This window comes from Camellia sinensis, chromosome 5, assembly GCF_055761805.1.
Source record: "Camellia sinensis isolate YWXY chromosome 5, ASM5576180v1, whole genome shotgun sequence".
In the NCBI taxonomy this organism is placed as follows: domain Eukaryota; kingdom Viridiplantae; phylum Streptophyta; class Magnoliopsida; order Ericales; family Theaceae; genus Camellia; species Camellia sinensis.
In genome coordinates this window covers 158805495-158828018 of record NC_138965.1, presented here as the reverse complement: position 1 = coordinate 158828018, position 22524 = coordinate 158805495, and the positions used below count along the sequence as shown (strand labels likewise).

General features: G+C 33.4%; 1 protein-coding gene across 2 annotated transcripts; it reads right to left on the bottom strand.

Moving 5' to 3' along the window:
* Positions 1 to 284: 284 nt before the first annotated feature.
* On the bottom strand, positions 285 to 20726 carry LOC114297992 (uncharacterized). 2 transcript variants are annotated; one of them, XM_082870262.1, is made up of 17 exons: positions 20499 to 20726; positions 20126 to 20296; positions 19985 to 20036; positions 19788 to 19895; positions 17442 to 17526; positions 14311 to 14365; positions 11602 to 12003; positions 10888 to 10968; positions 7014 to 7073; positions 5649 to 5747; positions 5438 to 5548; positions 4765 to 4836; positions 4540 to 4656; positions 3461 to 3561; positions 2738 to 2786; positions 1436 to 1536; positions 285 to 744 (listed from the first exon to the last, which is right to left on the bottom strand). In XM_082870262.1, the coding sequence occupies exons 1-17, from the start codon at positions 20559 to 20561 to the stop codon at positions 420 to 422; spliced, it is 2052 nt and encodes a 683-aa protein (XP_082726388.1). In that variant the 5' UTR covers positions 20562 to 20726; the 3' UTR covers positions 285 to 419. The 2 variants fall into 2 exon arrangements, with proteins under 2 accessions (XP_082726388.1, XP_082726387.1); XM_082870261.1 differs by lacking the exon at positions 10888 to 10968 and having other exon boundaries at positions 20499 to 20725.
* Between the last annotated feature and the right edge of the window lie 1798 nt (positions 20727 to 22524).

Genomic DNA, 22524 nt, shown 5'->3' with positions numbered 1-22524 from the left:
GAAGTCAGATCATGCACTAATATAATTTTGCAGAAGAATATATGTACTTCAAGACCAGATAAAGTTGCAATACATGTAAAATACATACCATGTCCTTGCCCTTTTCCTCTGCAAAGAGCTGCTGAAAGTAAAACACAACAACAATAGGCAATAGTATCTCATAATCCATCATCTGAAACACAAACTTGAAATCAAATCTCACCATTTTGTTTCCTGCAACATTTAGACACACAATCCGTACCCTAGCATGCATAACCACAAAATAATGCAATTGAAACATTCGATTGCAAAATAAAAGTATCTTTCATTAGAAAACAAAAAAAATATATATGTCAATCAAGCTAAAAACATATACCACAGGATCTTCCTTAATTTTGTGAACATGTAATGACAATTTCCTGAAAAATAAAAAACCATGTTTACAATACATCGTCGTCTTGAGGGTATAATAAGCTTTCCTCAATGGGCAATGAAGGCGGAGTTCCGGGAGGAATGCAAGCTGCTCCATTCTCTCCAGCACATATGCATAGAGCCTCTGCATCCCTAAGGATCGAATTGAGGTCAATGTTACCGCTCAGCTCATTTATAAACTTCAAGAGATTGTCGAAATCCATCCGCTCACCCATTATCTTGTTACGATGCAGCTTCAGGATTGCAACACAGACGTATAGATGCAGGTGCTCGGATAAATAATGTGTCCACAATACTTCCCACAACCGCATTGTTGTTTCAAATTCAAATTCCCTAAGGAACACAAAGCCAAATCAGATAAAGCTCTAGTTAAAAATGGAAGCACACAAAGGAAAAAGATACTTGCACAGAAACAAATTTCGAAACGGATCACTCACAAGGGCCCACTGTGGGACCCAGACCATTGCGAGTGTTCAGTGATCCAAAATGTGATTTTTTTTCTGCGCCTGTAGAACTACTGAGCACACAAGACAAAATTACAGGATTTTATTCATTTTTAGCACACGTCAAAGAGAGCAGAAATTGAGAAGAGAAATATTTGAAAACTCGAATCATCATGGTTAAATTCTTCAAATTCTGCACAGGCTAACCACTGAAAGGCTTATGTGAGCGTGATCATCAGGTGGCAATCTTGGTCCAAAACATTGGTTAAAAATACTGGAATGTCTATGAGTAAATTTTAATACAATCTTTGCATAGTTAGTCGACAAAATATTTCTGACCACATTTCCACAAAAAATGCCATCCATGTTCCTTCTGCCCTTTTTGTCTTTATCAGCTTTCTTGGAGAAAAGTAGAACTAACAGACATTTTAAATGTAGGTAGTTTTTCTCTGGATATAAAATAATTTCCCAAAGATGCTCAAGACAATAACCAGTGCAACATGTTCTTAAATTGATACGAGGAAACAGAGATTCAAGAAAATTAAAAAAAAACAGAACGCAAAAGGTACCATGTCACTTGCCTTTTAAATTGTATAAGAACCCATCGGAAGCAAAAGAAATAATTCAAGCAATCATTCTGCGTAAAATAATTGTGTAATGGACTATCTAACAACTCGACCAGCTGCCACAGAAACAATGAAATACATTAGAAATATGAAACTACAGAGAAAATAGAGCAGACACCTAGAAGAACTATTTTAGTTGAGATAAAGCTGACAGATCCGATTTCTCAACATACTTCAGAAATAACAAAAAGATATTAACAGTAGACAACTACAAAACTAGCTTTAAAATTATGATTAGAAATGAATATCTACCACTGCTGCTTGTTTACTGACAAAACAATGGTTAAGAGCCATAGAATTATATCAATAAAGAAATAAATCCCATGATAATACAAATAAAAAAGCATCTCAAAAAATAATAGCAAGCATGTGCAGTACAACATGAAATATCTTGTGACTACACCATACCTGTTTGATTTTGAGTTGTCTATTCACAAACAGATTATGCTTCCTCAAAAAAGGTAACCAAATTTCAAAGTTATAATGAAGTTATAAAATGGCTATACTCCACACAGGAATATATCTCGAACCATCCCCAGATTGATAAAGCAAATAACAAAGAAAAATGTGTTGAAATATCGGGTTTGAGCCAAAGAAAAAAAAATCAAGATTGCGCCAAATAAAAGGTGTCACAGCTTCTTACTGCAAGGCTGAACTCCTTATTGGGCCTGGTTACAAAAATGCTCCAATCAATATGATCTGAAAAACAAAGCTAGAGAGATAGAGAGGCGAGGAGAAAAATGGACATCGTCATTTATTCTCTTTCTTTGTATTATAGGTGCCCTTTTATAAATATGATCGCTCGTTTTTTTTTTCCCATCTCAATTACTCTAGAATCTAGCATTTCTTATGAATTCCCTTCACCAACTAACCATTAAACCTTTTCTGATGAGTTTCTAGTACTAATTGACCTTTATAAAACCTTATTACTAATCTTGTTATACATAAAGTAAATAAAAACTTTGACCATGTTTGCATAAATAAAAATTTTGATCATTGAAAATGGATAAAGATAAATTTGGGCAAACCCAATTTTTTTTCTGTTTTCTTGGTTTCTTCATAGTATCATTGACTATAACTGCGTTTTACAAAACACAAGATATATGAGACGTACTGTTATTTGATGCAACAAATTAGCTAACAAAGGTATGAACAATATATCAGTTAGACATGTCAGCTGACTAAACTTCTTAATTAACATATACAAAAGAACACATGCACAGAGAGAGAGAGAGAGAGAGAGAGAGAGGAACAAACCTTTGATAATGCAAAAAGTTGAGTGTGCATGCCATTTTGGTCACGATTAGGGGTGTGCACAATACCGCCGAAACCGCCGAAACCACCAAAACCGCACCGAACCGCACCGCCAAGGCAAATTCGTTATTATTTGTCAATCGAACCGCCGGTTTTTGATAAGAAAAATGGCAAATTCTAGTGACACTTTTATCAATCCGTCGGTTTCTATTTTTCTTCCAAACCGCACCGACCCGCACCGCTATTAAATCATGTTTTATAGGATTCTAAAAATTCTTTTTTACTTAAGTTTGCTTATTGTTCTATACCTTAGAATATAGTATTACATTACTGCTCGAGGGAAATTTTATGTATTGTATTTGATCATTGTAGCTTCCACAGATGCTTGTAATGAACTGATGGCATAGTCGTTGATATTATCATGTTGTTGCTACACTTGCTGCATCAGAAGAAAGCTTCGCAAGATGCTTAACATCACGATATCTCTCGTCTTTTTTTTACTCTTTGATTTAAGTTTTGTAATTTGAATTATATTTTTTATAAACCGCCAATCCGTCCGAACCGCCAAGGCAAATCCGCCATTATTTGCCAACCGAACCGCCGGTTTTTGATAAGAAAAATGGCAAATTCTAGTGACACTTTTATCAATCCGCCACCCGCCATACGGTTTCTATTTTTCTCTCAAACCGCACCGACCCGCACCGCGCACACCCCTAGTCACGATTAAAATTCGGTCCAAGTCGTTCCATCAACGCAACAAAACACCAAAATGATTCTGACTCATCCCTCATTATGGATAATATTGGGGATAGAAGATCACTCATGCCCTACATGACAACAAGAGGGGGGAAAAAAGGTTCTTAACTAGCACAGAACACAAAAACGCATCCAGCGAATTCTTTGCAATATGCACTATACATATAAACAAGCACAATGAGAACTACTATCCCTGTCCATATAGCACCAATCCATATTATTTATTTGATATTATCAGTTAAATCTACTAGGACAGATCAAATGATGGACAAGACATCAAGCCACATGCAATGAGAAACGAAATACTTTATTATTCTACCATATTAGCACCATAAGCCAAACATCTGCATTATTCAAGAAGATGATAGGTAATCCAGAACATATAGCACTCGAGAAAAACTTAAAAGGGAATTTCAAAACCATGTCGTTGCCCTTGAACAATGCAGTTCAACATTGCCTTTTCAAAAGAAAATTTCATGCATTATGCTGAGTGTTCAATTGAAGAAAAAATTCTTCTGTTATTATCAACTGTGCACATCTAATCCTAGAAGGTATTCCAACTTAGGCAAGTCTTTTTTACTAAACTTCTGAAGTCATATCTACTTTTTTTATCAATGCATCTAAATCTACTGCAGTGTGACTTAACGTTACATCCCAAACTATGTTGAATTATAGGGTTGCACACTACTTTGTGCTATATTCTTGCAGAAATTTGGTAACTGGCAACTAGGTCATATTTAATTCTGCAAGGAAAAAAAAAGGGAAATATATGTTACCATTTACATCTTCAATGCAGTTTTAAAATAAAATAAAAAAAGAAGCCATAATTCAGATGGGTTTTGCTTTAAGCAATAATGTGCAGTCCTGGAAATTTTGGCGTTGTTTTTTGATCCAATGGTTTCCAAGCATTGGTAATTCTGGCTTTAAAAAAATGGCAAGCAGAAGGATATTTGATACATTTCATACATGGAAAACCATTCTGCTATTAATCATCTAAAATCAATAAATAACTGCCATCTGAAATAATAATTATTGACAACAATAAGTACCTGACAGTAACCAAGGTCAAAGTTGTAAAACGAGTATGTCAGCAGTATGTCTCGTAAAAGATTCACATTTGGATTGTCATCCCCATCATAGAATGAAAGTGATCTATCAGTTCTTACCTTGAAAACAGAAAGTGAACAATTAAAAGTTTGAATGTAAACAACTTTTTCAATTCATCTAAAGAAAATTAATTCAAAAGGAAAAAAATGAGGCATTTTCTAGCATACCACATCTTTATCAATAAGGCCTTTCCTCTCCCTAAATTTTGTAAATCTTTTTGCCTGTTCTGTGGAGATACTCTGAAGAAAAAAATATAAGCATGTTAAGCACGTAAAAAGTTTATTTGAAAGAAACCACAATGTAAATATACATAAACATCAGATGCACAAAGTGTCTGCCCTCAGGTTTGAACACAATCAAACTAGAACCTAGAACCTAGCAAAATATCCCCTGTTAATATCTTACACTGAATTCCTACAAATCTAGTAGTCTGTATACCCTGAAAATACAAAAGCTTGAGCTATGCAAACAGATGAGAAGTTTGCTCCAATTTGGATAACTAGCAACTCCCTCAATTAAACCTTTGGTCAAGTCTGGTTAGGAAGCTGTATTGGCTTACTAACCAAACCTGGCCTCATATATGACAAGAAAAAGGCACAGCCATTCAAGTCTACCACAATAATAATCATAAAACTGAATTTCTATGTAGCAATTTAACACAGGCAATTCAAGACCAATGAAAAGCTAGAATCTCAGAAGTGCCACAAGTTGAAACTAGTTAACTGCTTGCATGAAAAGCATGTGGGCGTTTGCTATGGGAGTGACCACAACATGTACCAGTATCAAAACATGGGAGGGTGAATAAACGTGTTGACTACTGAGCTAAAATTAACAACAAACCTGCCACTGGTTTTTAATAGCCTCATACTCTGACTTTTTAACTGACATGAGATATTCCCTCTCTGCAGATGTTGAATCATATGCATGATATCCCAACAGGAAAGGCCAAACCTGTAATCAATAAAAAAAAGTTTCACATAACAAAAATGCACATTCAACCTAGAAAAATAAAAGGTCAGCATGCCACTTCTTCCTACTACAATAAACAAACCTCTTTCCGCAGTCCGGGATCAACTCCCCCATAAAATATTCTCTTTCTTAAAGCTTTTGAATCTATGATTCGTCCTTCGGAATCAATGAAAGTCAACCACTGCAGACAAACTAAAAATTAGAGTGGAATGTATAACTACATGTGCATGCAGACTGGTCCTTGTTGGGGAAAGAAGGGAAATTTGGTGGGAATGGGTAGGGGATCCACCCCATCGCTAGTAAAAAAATCACCAATGAAATGACGTCATTTTCGCCAAACCACCAAGATATATAGAAGAGATTAATTCGTTATATTGATATACTTGCTTTTATACGTATATGCACATATACGATTTAGTCATATTGATAATTTACTTTATTTCAAAAGGTGTATATTTTTATATGTTTATAAATATACAAAAGTATATATCATATTAAATAAAATGAATCTTACAATTCACAATTCAATATTTTAGCAAGATGATCCATGATTCGATTCACAACTTGACAACAATGGTGATACTTGTGCAGGACTCACGTCATCCACGATACAATATGCATAGAGGCACCAGTTACATTATTGTGCATGAGTATATAACATGGACTTTTGTACGTGTCAAGTATCCATGTCAGGCACATAACAGCGCACACATTGACACAGATTAATTGTAAGGTAATACACTATGTACTCATGGTGTAGAACGAGATAAGTGAAGCACAAACAATAACAGCGTAAAACACTATCAATATCATTAATCAAAAGCTTATTATTACACTGTAAACCATAGCATATCAACCTTAATAAAAATAGGAAACTCTCCCAAATATCATTCGGAAACAAAATCAGAATATCTTCCTAATAATCATATAATTAAACTAAACACCAATGGTAATTATTATTATCTACCAATGACATTTATAAGACCAAAAGGTCTTCGGGCTCACAGACTTCACCCTAGGCTTCCAAATCCAATAATTGGTTTCTAGCTAGTCAAGGGCTGTGCCATCAACTCAGCAATGTAGAACAGCATAAAAGAAAATGATTTTCTAGATTTCTATTGCTCTGACTTTTAATCATCATAATAGGTCAAATTACATATAATCAAGAATAGATTACATTCCATGCTCAATTCCTTTTTTCTCACATGTTCATTTGAGCAAATCTTGACTCTTTCTATGAGATGCTAATCATATATTATTGTCATTTTTATAAGTAGTGGCTTGCGCACATACGAGTTGGAAGCATGTAAAATTGTGGTCTGAGCCATGCAGTAGCAAAAGACGGCCAGAAAGTGTGATCACTTATACAAGACAAATATATTGCATATTACTTGATGAATTGAACAAACCCATCAATGGAAATTTCGCAGAAAAGAGCAGCCCTTACCTCTTCAGACCCCAAGGGAGGCTGGCGTGGTTTTCCCCAAACTAGTGATAACTTATCATACTGCCAATAATAAAAAAAATATCATTAGATTGAGATGCAACAAATTGAGGAAAGATTTATGCATTCAACAAAGAAAGATGAGAACAGCACATCAGATTCTAACAAAGTGAACAAAATATTTATAAATTCCATATCGATCAAAAACATCTTCATATCATTTATTAGTGTTAGTAATAACTCACTGGCTACCACCACGATTAAGAAAAAAATAGATACACACCAACAAAACATGTATACCAACCATGTCAAGGCAATGAACATGCAAGGATGGTAGCAAGTTGATGTGTATAATAAGACTCAATCTTGTCTATCACTATGAATAACTTTCCTATTATGGGTGCCTATGAACTTCACATATTGTGTTATTTAGAATAAAGTATATTTCTATTAGGCTGTAGAGGGGCTTGCAAAGGACACCTATTTATATTAAGTAGCATGATGCAACATACATATCATCAACTTCAAAACACCAGTTGACAGATGCTCAAGATATACAATAAACGACATGCATACTGTTGTATATGAAAGAACAGCCCCTGATATCTGAGATCTTAAATTAATGCGTATTGATGTCATATTGTCAGCAATAGCAAAGCGTATCTCTTAAAATTTATTTACATAAGAAAAAGTGGCCAAGGAAAGCGTCTATATTAAGTACCAAAAGACAAGCAATTAAGTGGTAGAACCTTTCCTTCTTTTCCTTTTCTCCTATACTAAGATGTTGTCAAATATAATTAAAGCAACAGGTAGCAGGCACTGCAGTAACACCAATAATTAGTCAAAATTAGAAACCATAACCAATCATAAGTTGCAAGGATTATCGGACAGAAACTATTCACTTCTACTTTTTCATTAAAATCCATATATCTTACAAGTTGATGTTTAAATTTGAGTTTTCTCTAAGCATACAACAATAACTTGTTAATCAAGTACATTAAATTTTCAAGGTTTGAAAAAATTTATGAAGCGCTGACACTTCAAAATAGGCCCCATAGGAGTGATCTTTTTAATAATTGTTTTTTCACTGGACACACCTGAGACATGGAGAAGTCTTATTTTAATTTTTAAAAGCTAATTCCAGGGTCATTTTAAAATATGAGAAAGCATTAGAATTGAATAGAGCTCATATTAAACCATCAACAACACAACATAGATCTAATCGCAAATATGAAGTTGCAGATTGGCTTCTAACAATCTCCAGAGCCCCAACACAACACACATCTAGTCTCTAAAGCCCTGATAACCAACAACAACACCATAAACCCTCGACTCCACAAGAAAAACAATTGTAAAACATTGAAATACACATGATTTATTCATCTTATAAATGTTTTCAAAACATATTTAGAGTGCACAAGTTGCAATTATTACATGAATGATATCTTGATGTTTAAGTTATGGAATATACAGCCTTTTTTTTGTTTTTTGATAAATCAGTCTTTTAATTTTCATTAGTATTATGTTGGTTTTCTTCATTATCTTTGAATATTTTATTCATATATTTAACATATAATAAATTTATAAAAATAAAAAAATTTAACATGTCTCAAGCATATCATGTCCTACATTTTTTAAAATATAAATTGTTCTTCCAAATAAATGCTTATCTGAAAATCACTAATACCCTCTAATGTCATAATTCTTTAGTAAGCAGTGTTCAACCCAAAAGAAATGTGGACCAAATTGCTAGCAACTCACGAATAACCAATCCTTGCAAACTATTCCACGTATGGGTGCAATTAGTGTGGTCACTTATTGTTCAAAACACTATTTAGGTTCATTTTAGGTAAGTTAGCGGTTAGTTGCGGAACTATCATGCCTAAGCTAGTACCAGAGCTAATGAATGGCTAGGAATGCAAAGCTTAAGATGTTATGAAAAACATATAGCAGAGGCTTCTTGATTAAACATTTGGCCATTAGTTGTAACCCTTGTGCAGTTCTCAGTTGCACAAAGCGGTGGCGGGAGAGCGAGGACATATAGAAGAAGTTTCTAAGGTTGGGAGAGTCTACAGATTCGTCTATATATTTTATATATTAAATATGCAAATATACTCTAACAATTATTTTTTTCTTAATTGTAATATATGTGTATTAATATGAATAAATATTAGATTCCACTACAAACTTGTATTTGTTAAGTATAAATAAATATTATGTAAATAGAAAATACTTGAATAAGTTTGAGTTGTTTTTCTTTTGTTCTTTGAGATTTGCATGTTTGAAAGGTTCTTTCTCAGTTAGGAGCAAGTTTCTTCCTCAACGGGAGCGAGTTTCTTACAAGTTTTTTACTTGGGTGAGAAATCGCATTTCTAAGTAAGATACATCACCCAAATAGAAATTTCCTGCTACTAAGGGGCAGTTTAGGGACCAAAAGGGCTATTATTACGAGACCACTAAGGTACAACTCATTAAAGCTGCATTTTCTTATCATAAATATATTTGTTGATTGATATTCATCCAAAAATACTTATAGACATCACCAGCTGTAGCTTGATTAATATTAATATCCCAGCCAACCCCATAGGCAAAGTTTATTCAAGTCACAGTTGGGACACAAGTGTGCCTGTCTTAGCAAAGGCTTACCTGCTCTCCTTAATTATCCCTCCACTCTCTTCACGCTACCAAAATAATTAAAATCTCCGTCCGCTTTCTTATCAATTCTTTTCCTCCTTTAATTTCCCTTCTAGTATTGCAACGAATCAGACAGATTAGAAATATCAGTTACTATTGGAGGTCAAGCTCTAAAACTAAATTAATAGTTACACATCAAGAACAGCTTCTGTTTGGATAACCTTTTAAATATGGCTAATTGAATGATATGCCTCTTCCAATGGTTAATAAATAGAGATACAAATCAAAAGTCATCAAGCATATAATATTATGGAGGCTCGAGATGCACTAATATTCCTTTTCTTGGTAAGTACACTGGAATAATACCATCCAACTGTACTTAACAAAAAAATAATAATACCAATCTAGCTGTTTTGCCCAAAGAAAGTTGGACCAATGTTCAATTAATTTTAACGAGCAAATTTAAATTCTATAATCAGTCTTTACTTAACAATCCTAAATTTATATCAAGATGTAGTGAGCTATGTTACTTGGAATGTAGATTGTTCCGGTATGTGGAACGGGAACATGAGCGAGAATGTGGTACAAGGGTGGACTTGACTAGATTATACTATTGAAATTTAAGGTACTCCTAGAGAGTTTTTTTTAGCAATTAGACATCTAACAAAACGTAATTTATTTTTTTCAAATAAATCATGTAAAAACACATTTCTATTAGCATTATGCCAAAACACCACTCTCCTTAAATTTTAGTTCTTACATTTGATTTTCTTTCCTCTTAAGGAGACCTCAGGAAATTTATTGGGGAAAAAATTTGGGATTTCTTTGGATTGCTAAATTCATTATTTTGAAAAGAAAGTGTACCATGTTTCGAAACATGCGTATCAAAACATAAATCGCTAACGTATTAGCATTTTCTGGTATATCCCTACTCTTTCCAAATCCTTTTGTTGCTCATCAAACTTGATATATATGAAGAAATCAGAATGATAATAGGACACATTCTCATGTGTAACACATCACTTCTAAGCAGAGAAAAGAATGAATTACTGCCATCATTTGCCTGCTTAAATAACAAAGGTCGAATTCAAGTGACTGCATATTTGTTGAAGGATTATGAAAAGCAATGGCAGGAAACTAACTAGACACTGTTACCTTATGCTCATACTGGAAGAAGGTAAAAAAAATTTGAATGGGAACAAACCCAGAAAGATAAACAAAACCTAAAGGCTCCTTTTAGTACCTCCTTAAAATTGATTAGCTCAAAAGTTCCCACATTGGTGGCAGCTTCTGCTTCATCATTTCTTTTCCAATACAGTGTTTTCTGTTTAACAAGGATAGATGTCTGCATCAGACAGTCCTAGAATAGAAATTTAGATTTTTTAAACTGAAAGAATGAAATTTGAGTGTTGAACCAAGAGAATAAAGTTCATTTTCTTGTCCCACTTTACTTGAGACCAAATTTCAGAATCCAATATATAATATGGCAATATTTTGGGGACACTCCACATTTCTTTTGAAGAATAATCCAATCCGATATACTGTCACTCCAAAGAGCAACTAAACTCGCAGGCAGGAAAATACTCTACATATACTTTAATGGTCCAAACAGCAAAAGGCTATGCTATAGTTTGTACCCTATTGCAAATAATATTTGTGACAGATGTAAACCAAAAGCACCAGCCAGTAGATTATGCAGCTGAAGTGCATAAACAGCATAATATCGACACCCAATCATAGTTCAAAAGAAAAAGGAAGTTGAGAAAATTTACTCATACTTGAGCATTTATATCTGCAATCTAGCAAATTGTACCCTAGCAATCTTGTATTAAGTATAGTAACATTTCAAAAAATAAAATACCAAGAGAAAAAATTTAATGCGAAAATAATTTCCTAATGTAAATCACAATTAATGTATACAAATATATACAAAGAAGTGAATGAAACAAAAGGTTACCTCCAAAGGATCTTTGGTTACAGGAATTTGTTCAGTAACCTTTTCTACATCATTGGATGCCACGTTGCTAGGGTAATCGTGGGGAGTCAGGTTATGGGTCCTCCTCTCATTAGTGCCAAAACTATCACTATGACTTTCCCGGAAAATCTGGGAAGTAGTTTCCCGAGCAAATCTAGTCACACGAGAGAATTTCTCCAATACTTGAATTGAAAGATCTCGAGCAGGATCCTGAACCTTTTGCCTCCGCCTCCCATTGTTTTGTATATGACTGGCAGTTCCATCAAAGGCACCTCCATCAGTCCTCTCTGAATTATCAATTGAGGGGCACTCATCAACTGAGACTGATGAGGATAGCCCGTTAGCAACAACAGCCCTAGGCAACTCCAAAGAGGACAGAGTTCTCTGTCCAAGAAAATAAAACAAAAACAAAAGGGAAAGAAGAAGACAAAAAAACCATATTTCAAATAGAAATAGGGCAGACATGAAATATCAGGGTAAATGTATTTATTGTGAAGTGTTGCAGCAGTTAAAAAAAAAAAAAAATTAGATAATTGTTGGTGTAAACTTCACTTGGCCTCCTATTTCCATAAACCAAAAATCAATGTAGAATACATGCCAAAAAGAAAAGAAATACTCTGTTTTTGTAACTTTTAACAGAAGCAAGAAATGTTGGAAGGAACATAAAAGCTCTGACCATGTGACAGGAAAGACCATCTGGTAATTACAAATCTGATTTAGCGTTTGGTTAGTCAAACCATTTATAAACATGCTACAGCAAACCAAAATTTTATAACAGAAAGTAAGGCCAGTCTCTACAGCAATGAAGTAAAATTTGTAACTACGTTCATAACTCATATCTTATCCTTTCGTTGTCAACTAATATGATTTATTTAGTTTGACATGAATTTACTGTCTAAGAACTTGGGGTCAATATGGCTTTCATGTTATGAAATATTAGTTCACTCATACCTCAGGGGGGAGAAAAAAAACAAAAAAAAAAAAAAAAAAAAACCTTGCTTTGGCAGTGAACGAGGGCATACTCGAGGATGAAGAGAAAAACAAAACTGACGAGAGTAATTATAAGTGACCTAAGGGATAATCAGAACAGCATTCATGCTCTACTAGCAGCAGTTTGTGCTACTAGTGAAATAAGCGCGTAATGATGACATGGTCGCGACCAGATTAATGATGATGGTAATGAAAATGGGATTTGTCAATATAAATTCGGTATCATGGTGGAACTGCTGTGCCGGTACCTTAGCACAGTGTTGAATGATGGCAGAGGAGGGTTTCAGGACAATGATGGCAATGGAAATAATTATGAAGGATGGTGGTGGTGTTTGGGGTTTCAAAGGAGGGAGAGCGGGAGGGGGAGAGAGAGCGGAAACCAGAGTATGTTTTGACTTTGGATTGTGGTTACTGACAAAGCTACTAATAAGCAACAACCATGGGATTTTCAGTCAAAACCTTCAATGACACTTCATTTTGCAGAGAATGTCGATCCATGAGGATCACAATGGAGATTTAGATGGTGGAATCCAAGGTAAGGTGGTCACCACACAGGCAGTTAAGAAGATGTGGTTCTGGTTTGGAAAGAACAAGAGAGAGAGAGAGAGAACTTGCAACAGAAATAAGTAGATAGAGAAGAGTAAAATATCTTTTGTTGCTTCTCAAAAAAAAAAGTAGATAGAGAAGAGGGGTTGGACAAAAGGGTATTTTGACTAATATTAAAATTTTAATTTTCCAACAAAAATTAGCTTTTGACAAATAGGGGTGAAAAGGTAATGTCGTTTTCTACATTAACGCTGTTACTAACTCTGATGAGCAAGGCAAGTCTCATCTTTCAAACCACAGTAGTGGTATCAGCAATGAGCCAAACCTAGTGCTGTCAAAATCGTACCATACTCGATACGTATCATTGGTGACTTGAATCGTGACATACGTTTCCGTATCGTTCAAATCTGTATCGTATCGCAATTCAACTCGTATCGCACAATTAATTAATTTTTACATTCTTCTTCACCTTTGGCCCCATTAACTACTTTTCTCACTATTAATCACCATAGCTAACCCTCATTGAAGAGTCATGAACTATATTATCAAAAAATCCCATACAAAGGAGACCCAAATTCAAATGAAATTGCGAGAAAAATGACTACCATACTTCTTTTGGTACAAGAAATTAAATTACTATCATGAATTTGACTTGATTGAATTTATATATACTTAATTCACCAATTTGGTCATTAGTTATATGATTCAGACACAGTAATTTTTTTTTGCAATATATTTATTTATATATTATATAAAAATACTAATTTTTTTATCTATATTTATATGTGTTAATGTATCTTACGATACACAATACAATACAATACATGATACACAAAAGTGATACAACAATACGCGATACGTATCATGATTCGACAACCCTTGCCAAACCTCAAGAACAGTCTGTGCAACTTGCTCACACCCCCCAATGTTAGAAAGAAAAAAAAGGGGGGGAGGGGGGATTCTTTAGGTAGCTTGGGAACATGAAACCATGTTTTGCATGTTCCCCTTTGTCAGAGAGCAGGAGAAATGCTATCAGAATAAGAATGATGCTGAGGTATAAGAACAATGGCAATCATTTTTACATCGAATTATTTCATGTACAATTCTCAAAAATTGATTAGATAAGAGCACAAACAACTCAAACATGATGCAGACCTGCAGAGGATCTTGAAAATCATTCACAAGAAATACATTTGCATCTTCTGCTGACCTGAAAACATAATAAATTGTTACAAAAATCTACCAACAGAATGATCTAGAGAATTTGAAAGGAAGTGAACCTAAAATAGCTCAACAAGGTAGTTAATGTATGCAAACTAAGGACCCTAAAGTGCCAATGTTCCTAATAAGTACGCATTAAACTCCTTAACTGAAAATAATTACAAGAATAATAATGTGAGAACAAAAATGGTAACAATAATATGTAATGCTAATGCCAGATTTTTGTTAAACAACATGCATGGGATCTCAACAGATTCTAAAGAACTTTTCTCATTTTCCTTTGCTTTTCCTTATTTCCACCATTTTTTCTAGGGGGGATTACAATTCAGTGGGAAGTGTGGCAAATACTTGCTAAAATGGTGAGAATCTTCTTGGGATGTAACATTTGCTGTGTTTTTTACACAAAAAGAGTTGCACTACCATATATTGCAAATTATTTTTATCACATGCACTGATTTGTAGTTTTCCCTTTTTTTCTTTAGTGATAGGCAAAATTACATCTGATGACCTATAATAAACAAAAATTAAAGCTCCGTTATATATTTGCTCCCGGGACAACCTCTCGGTGAAGATTGATTTTTTTTATTTGAATCCAAATTATGCACCACATCATATTTTACGGGTACATGATTCAACAAACCCTCCAATAATTAACAACTAACAACTTACTAATCTCTAATTATAGATAATTCTTTGAGAAACCAACTTTAACAGGGTAGATAAAGTTTCAATTGCCTAATATTTAACAAAATCTTCTGGAAAGTCCATATAACCAGTGGTTTGCAATGATTATCTGTGTTACATGGACTCTTCTACTTCCCCTAGTGTACCCGTTCTTAGATTAAGGGTGCGTCATTTGTGTCCGATACCCATACCCACAACCAATTTAGACACTTGAATCCTCTGATTTTATATGATGTTTGACGAAGAAAACGCTCACATTTGATAGTAAATAAACATTACAATCTTCTCACACAAATGGGTCATTTTTTCATATTTTCCTAAATACTATTTAATTTAGAGTACTTCTCTAAATAATTTACTTCTTATCTAAAAATATTATACAATACGCAATTAGTGTTTAAGATGTGCCCCCATACCAATACCCCTCTTCTGGATGCATATACCAATATTCTAAAATTTAGGTTTAGGAAGATTTGATACTTGGACAAGCACCAGCACCTGGTACTTGTACCCAAGTCCATGTAACATAGATGATGATGAACCCATGTACATTAACTTACACCAATGTGCAAATATACAACCAAATACCTCATCTCTTACCTAGGAAGCACGGATACAGATACGGGATACGGATACGGATACGATACGATACGGATACGGCGATACGACAAAATTTGAAAAACTAAGACACGGGTACGGCGAGGATACATTCGTAAAAAATATTATTTTAACAATTTTTAGTAATGCAGTATGCATAAAAATAAAACCTAAAGCAAAAGACAACTTGATGAAGAAGAAAGATTCCTATAAAACTAAGAGTCTTCAAGGTCAATAGCTTCAACTTGTTCCCCTTCATCAGTGAATATCACAAGACCTTAGCTAAAGCCAAAAAACCATTCTTAAATAAAAATTTCAGCAAATATACTTTTTTAAGTCATCAATAATAGCCTAGGAAGCACGGATACGGATATGGTGATATGGGGATGTGGATATGGCGATATGTCAAAATTTGAAAAAATATGATACGGATACAACGGGAATACATTCGTAAAAAAGAAAATTTATAATTTTAATAATGTAATATGCATGAAAATAAAACTTAAAGTAAATTAATAAGTAAAGAGAGGGATTCCTATTAAAATAAAGTGCTCAAACATTCATAAAACATCCAAAACTAAAAGCAAAAGCAAATGCAAATTAAACATCATCCTTACATGCCAACATCAAAAAAAGAATGAGAGCAGAGAGAAGAAACGTGAGAGAGTGAGAAAGCGAGAGAGAAGTGAGAGAGACAACAGGGATACATCAATTTGACAAATTCTATTACTTTAACTCTCACTATATTCCTTTTATCAAAGAACTAAATAAAATATTATAAGTAATATGTAACTTCGAGTATCCGATACTTCAAAATTAAGTATCCGATACTTCAAAATTAATAAAAAATTAATTAAGAAGTATCCGATACTTTTAAGAAGTATCCGATACGTATCCGCGAGTATCCGAGGAGTATCGGTATCAGATAAGTATCCGATACGGATACGTCACCCTTTTTGAAGTATCCGTGCTTCATAGTCTCTTACAAACATTAATGAATTATAACATGTCTTTTCCATATAATTCCAAACAAATCGGGCTACTAAATATATATATATATACACACACAAGAAATCAGACTCTCTGTATATCCGTCAATCTTAGTGCCATTAGCCATCAAGCAATAACACTAAGAACCAATAAATAATAATTTTGAATACCACAGTAATTAAAGTTTGTGAAAGAGATCAAAAATACCCATGAAAAGGAGTATGCTGAATCATTATTTTATGGAAGAAATTTTTAGTTATTAAGTGCTTAACAATTTTTTTAGTAATAACCTTTATGCACCTATGATTAGTGCTTTTCATGGGACAAGTAAAATGACTGATTTTTTTATAAGTTAAATCATGGTTTCGTGATCTGGATCTTACAATCCTATCATCTTATGACCCATTTAAGCAAAATCAATCCGGATTGTGTAGAAAACTCCTTTCTAACCAGGATCTTTCGATCTTGATAGTTGGATCTTATAGGACTGTGGAATCCCAACCCGGATCTAATACTACGTGATCCAGTTTTCAAGCACAACTTTGTATTGAATGGGCAATTTTATGTTTGTTGCCTTAATAACAATTTTATGTGGTTTAAATGAACAAAAATCAATCATATTAAATTAAAATAGACTAAGAAAAACAAACTAGGGAATTAGACATTCGTATTGCAATAATAAAAAAAAATATTCTAGTCCAAAAAACAAATTTATTCTATCTCCAACTATGCTCATTACTCACAATCAAAGGATTTCAAGTTGAAAAGAACAACTGAAATTAAAAACAACCTACCTCACAATAAAAACATGTTGCTTTATTGTAGCAAGGAACTCTCTAACTCCTCCATTGTAGAAGTAAAGGGGAGGAAAGGCCAATCCTGAAAATATTTTCAGCTGTAACAGATGCCATTGAAGGTAAATAAAGTGCTAGTGAAAAAAATCATATAGCATAGACTAAGGATTCATCTGATGATCTATGTGCCATAGATGCTTCAACCACATACAGGCAATTAGCATTAGGAGAAACCATCTGACATTAGTACAAGTGCAAAGGATCACACAATCAACAACGGTAGATCATACTAAAACAAATATGATGCAAAAATTATAACCATAGCTTTACAAAAATGACAAAGACCCGAAGCAAGGTCAATTGACAAGATCATGAAAGAAAAATACAAAAAAGGATAGAACTCAATTCTCCTAAAGCTACTGACATAAAGAAATGACATGAGACATTCTAAACATCACTAGAGGTCCCAAACCAAGTACATTCCAAAAACTCTCCCTTTTGACATCTCCCACCTCATATAGAGTATGTATATGACTGTAAAACAGGCTCCCATCCTTTCTAATCCCTTCCAACAAACTCTCAACATAAGAAATACTGACCTCCAATTGGTTTGCACAATAAATTTCAACCCACATAGGGTGTGTTTGATTGGACGGACTGGAAAAGGAGGGATTAGAATCCATCGGACTTGAGTCCTGGGACTGTGAATCCCCCGGACTATTTAGTCGGATTGGATATGTATCCTGTGTTTGTTTTTTCATGGGATTAGATGTCTGGATAGGACTATTTTCAGTGAATTCAACGTTTGGTTGGACGGACTGGATAGGATAAATGAACAAAAGACTATTTTACCCTTTTTCAATTGTTTACTAAGTAATAGCAATATTAAACATATTTTTAATATTTTAATTATTTTTAGTAAACATTAAACATACTAATGGTTAAATTTTGTTTAAAGATATTTAAACATACTAATATTGATAAAAAATTGACTGGTACAGATTATTTTTATTTAAACAAATAAAAATTTATTGTTGAAATTAAACATACTAATGGTTAAATGTTTAAATTTTTATTTAAACAATTAACATTGAAATTATATTGATGTACAGATTATGTTTAAACAATTAACAATTAACAATTAAATAAATGTTGATGTACAGATTATGTTTAAACAATTAACAAATGTTGATGTAATTAACAATTAACAAATGTAGATGTAATCAAATGTTGACGTATTAAAACATAATTTAATAGATGTTAAATAAATATACATGTTGATGTACAAATGTTGAAATAATTTAATAAACATGTTGATGTACAAATGTTTAAATGTTTAAATAAAACATAATTTAAATAAATGAAATTATTTATTGTTGAAATTAAACATTTAATTGTTTAAATAAAACATCTATTAAAACATCTATTAAATTTAAATAATGAAATTAAATAAAACATAAACAAAATTTTAAAATAAAACATCAATAAAATATCTATAAAAAATTATTTTAAAAAATTAAATAAATAAAACATTAATAAAAAGTTAAATAAAATTATTTTATTTTTAAATTGAGACATTTAAATTTTATTAAATATAATACACAATTAAATAATAGAGGATCAAAATTGTCATTTTCGCATCTAATCCAAACAGTGATTAGTCCCCCCAAAACAATCCCACCCCCCCAGGACAGGATAGTCCCCCATATGGGAGACATGGAGTCCGCCGGACTAAAAAAAAATCAAACGACGGATAAGGAGGGAGGCCGGACATGGAGTCCAAATAGTGGATAGTCCCCCCCCTTATCCCCCCAATCAAACATAGGGTATTTAGAATCTTCACCAATGTTACACCCAAAAAAAAAAAATCTCCAACTTATGCACCAAAAAAGTAGGGAGTGGTGAACATGAAATAAACTAAGTACGATGGCTACACAATCCGTTTTTTTCAAAGTTCCACCTAGCCAATCACACCATCCATAACTCAAGTAAAGAAAATTCTAACCACCTTAAACACTGATATTTCGACAAATGCACAGGTATATATGATTACTTGAAGCCTATCCCTTGATTAACCAGCAAGGAAAGTGACAATCTTTACAGTAAGAACCACACTGGAATCTAATAAATATGTACTATTAAACTAATACTAATTTACCCGTTCACATCTTCTAATCAATGCCTTTGTTTGAAAACCTTGGAAAACCAATGGCAATAAAATTGAAAATTGGAATGGCCTACTAGACAGAAAAAACACAGTCCTAGACCAATGAGTCATACATTTTACAGAATGCTAAACCAAAAATAAATGCTAATATGTCAAGAGAATTGTATGCACTGCCTTACCTGATGACAAAACAACAATTACGTACTGCCACCCAAGCGTTGGAGTGTGCCGACGAATTGACCGGATCTCTGTAAACGGCGCTGCCCTGATCGTATAGAGATTCCTATCTGCATGATACCAAACACAGCAACAAATTCAGCAAACCCATGAAAACCCATAAATCTGTATATGTATAAAATTAGAAATCTAGGCTAACCTGTCTCAGACAACCTTGCATTTGAGCTTTGCCCTTTATAGGGAATCCAAGTCTACCACATCACAAACAATCAGTTCAATAAACACAACAGTATATAAGTGTTTATACCTACACTTCTCATAAGAAACAAAAGATTAGTACCATAAAGAAAGACGAGCCTTGCTTAATCAACTTCAATCGACCGCTAATCCTCTCCGATGCATACTGAGTTGGATGAATTGTCACATTATCTTTCAAGTAAACGATTTCCGCACCATCGGGCTCACTCGCGGAGCTCCGTTTACTATCACTCCGAGTCAAGCTCGCCGAACCCTAAAAACAAACCCCAAAAAAAAACCTAGATTGAAGTCGCGAATTCCACATCGATGCTCAAAAACAATCGACCCCAATTTCAAACGAACTCAACTTAATTCAGAACACAAATTCGAGATTGACATATATGAATTAGTAGTGCGTAATATAGAGAATGGTGTGATTGAGATTGAAGATAAGGAGTGATTGGAGGATTGCTTACTTGCTGTTGAGAGGCGGCGTAATCGGAGTCGTCGGACAAATCGTGAAGCTCTGCTTCTTGCATCGCTGGTGAATTGGGGTGATGTAGAGAGAGAAAGTGTGGAGAGATAGGAGAGAGAGGGAAATAGAGGAGAGAGATAGGTTGGTTTTCTTGGTGACGAAGGAAGAGAGAGAAGGGTATTGTGGCCCCCGGTAATCCACAGATGGAGGTTACAGATGAGCTGCTCAATTTTCGAATAAATGTGATATATGAGTTAATTATTTAAAAGTTTAGGTCTTATTTAGGCTAAGTTTGGGAAGACTAAATAAGTGCACTTTTTGACTTTTTATGAAATATGGGTTGGATTTGGGTTGGGTTTGAAGTGATGTGTTAGAGAGGTGAAGTGACTTAAATAAGATGATGTGACTTAAATAGGATAGTGACTTTTTGACTTTTTGAATTTTTTGGAGGATGCCAAACTTGGCCTTAAGATTTTTTAGGTTAAATCTTATTTAATTTTTTAGGTCAATAAATCTTATTTAATAAAATTAAGAATATTGTTTTTTTTTAATTTTAAAAATTAAATATATTATCAATTTTGTATAGTAATATTTTGTTTCACTAACTAATGAAAAAAAATGAGATTAAACATTTTGTCTTTTTACTTATTATTTTGATTCAATTATCAAATAAAACTAAGAATATTATCAATTTTTTCATTTTTAAAATTTTTTTTTTTTTAGTTTTGCACATCAATGTTTCATTATCATATTCCATTATAGACACAAAATTAATTTTGTACAAAAAATAATTCAGTTTTTTAATTTTTTTTTTAAAAACATTAGTTTTTTTCACATAATTTTTTTTAGTTTTTTCAATTTAAAAGTTGATATTTTAAAATTTTTTGAAAATCAAAATAAATATTAAATCATCATGTTTATTTATAGATAATCATAAATAATGAACAATTATTATTTGAAGGGCAATTCCGACTATTAAAAATTTAATGCAACTTAAAGGTTTAAAAATTTTAATTAAGACTCAATATAGTATAATTTCATAAATTAAAACTCGTATATAAATGTCCCTATTAATATTATCTTTTTTTATCATATTTTGAATATTAATTAGATATATTAGTGATAATAATTAAATATTAGTTAAATATAATAATAATGGATCCTACTTTAATTTTATTTACACTAACTGTGGAGAGTAAAAAATTAAGTCCCAGGCCCAAGCAAGTTAACACGTGGCCTCGAAGTATTTTTACCCAGCCAGGAAAAGTCTAGGCTCAAGCCCTTAGAAGGTACAGTTATAAAGCAAACAAGGTCACGTGATAGGAGATTTAGGCAGAATCGCTTTCAGAAAAGAGATCCTTAAACATGAAAGAAAACCCTTTGATGCGATAAAAATCAATGATAAAGATCAAAACAAAAGAAATGATACAAAATCGACCAACTCTGACAATCTGGGCATCTGATAAGATCAATCTAACGATCAGGAATGAGTGCGCAAAACCAGAACTAAATCTAGGTCATCTATAACACTGGGTAGCCGACAAAGGCATATAAAAATCACTTCCTACTTGCTCGACTAGTCTATGCATACATAAAACACCATTGGATCGGTACCATAATCCAACGATCACGATACCAGGTATCCACACTATAAAATGAGGAAGGAAAACCATTCAAACGCAGGCAAAAAAGAAAGAAATAGATACTTCTCTTCAAAAGAAAAACAACATGTTTAATCAAGGTTCTAATTTGATCATCGGAGGGTCTGCCCGACCAACCTTGGTCGAGGGAGATCAGTGACGTTTTGGTATTTGTCTCATCTCGCTTTCCCAGGAAGATCACAGAGTAAGAGAAGGAACGGCTCATCTCGTGTTCCCAGTAGAGAAAATATTTTCCCCTTCCACAATTGGCATCGTCTGTGGAAAATTCGAGAAAAGATGAGTATCCATCCTGCTCTGGACGAAATACTAACACACTCCCAAAATTTGCCGATCGAGAATATGGCTAGTGAAAAGTTTAGCCACGAT

Bases quoted from the DNA above. Each gene is read 5' to 3' on its own strand.
- LOC114297992 (XM_082870262.1), bottom strand. From the start codon at position 20,561: ATGCAAGAAGCAGAGCTTCACGATTTGTCCGACGACTCCGATTACGCC. The intron at 5,748-7,013 runs GTAAGGGCTGCT...GTTTGTCTGCAG, and splicing joins CTCCCTTGGGGTCTGAAGAG to TGGTTGACTTTCATTGATTC. The intron at 4,837-5,437 runs GTTTGTTGTTAA...TTTTTTCTTCAG, and splicing joins CTATTAAAAACCAGTGGCAG to AGTATCTCCACAGAACAGGC.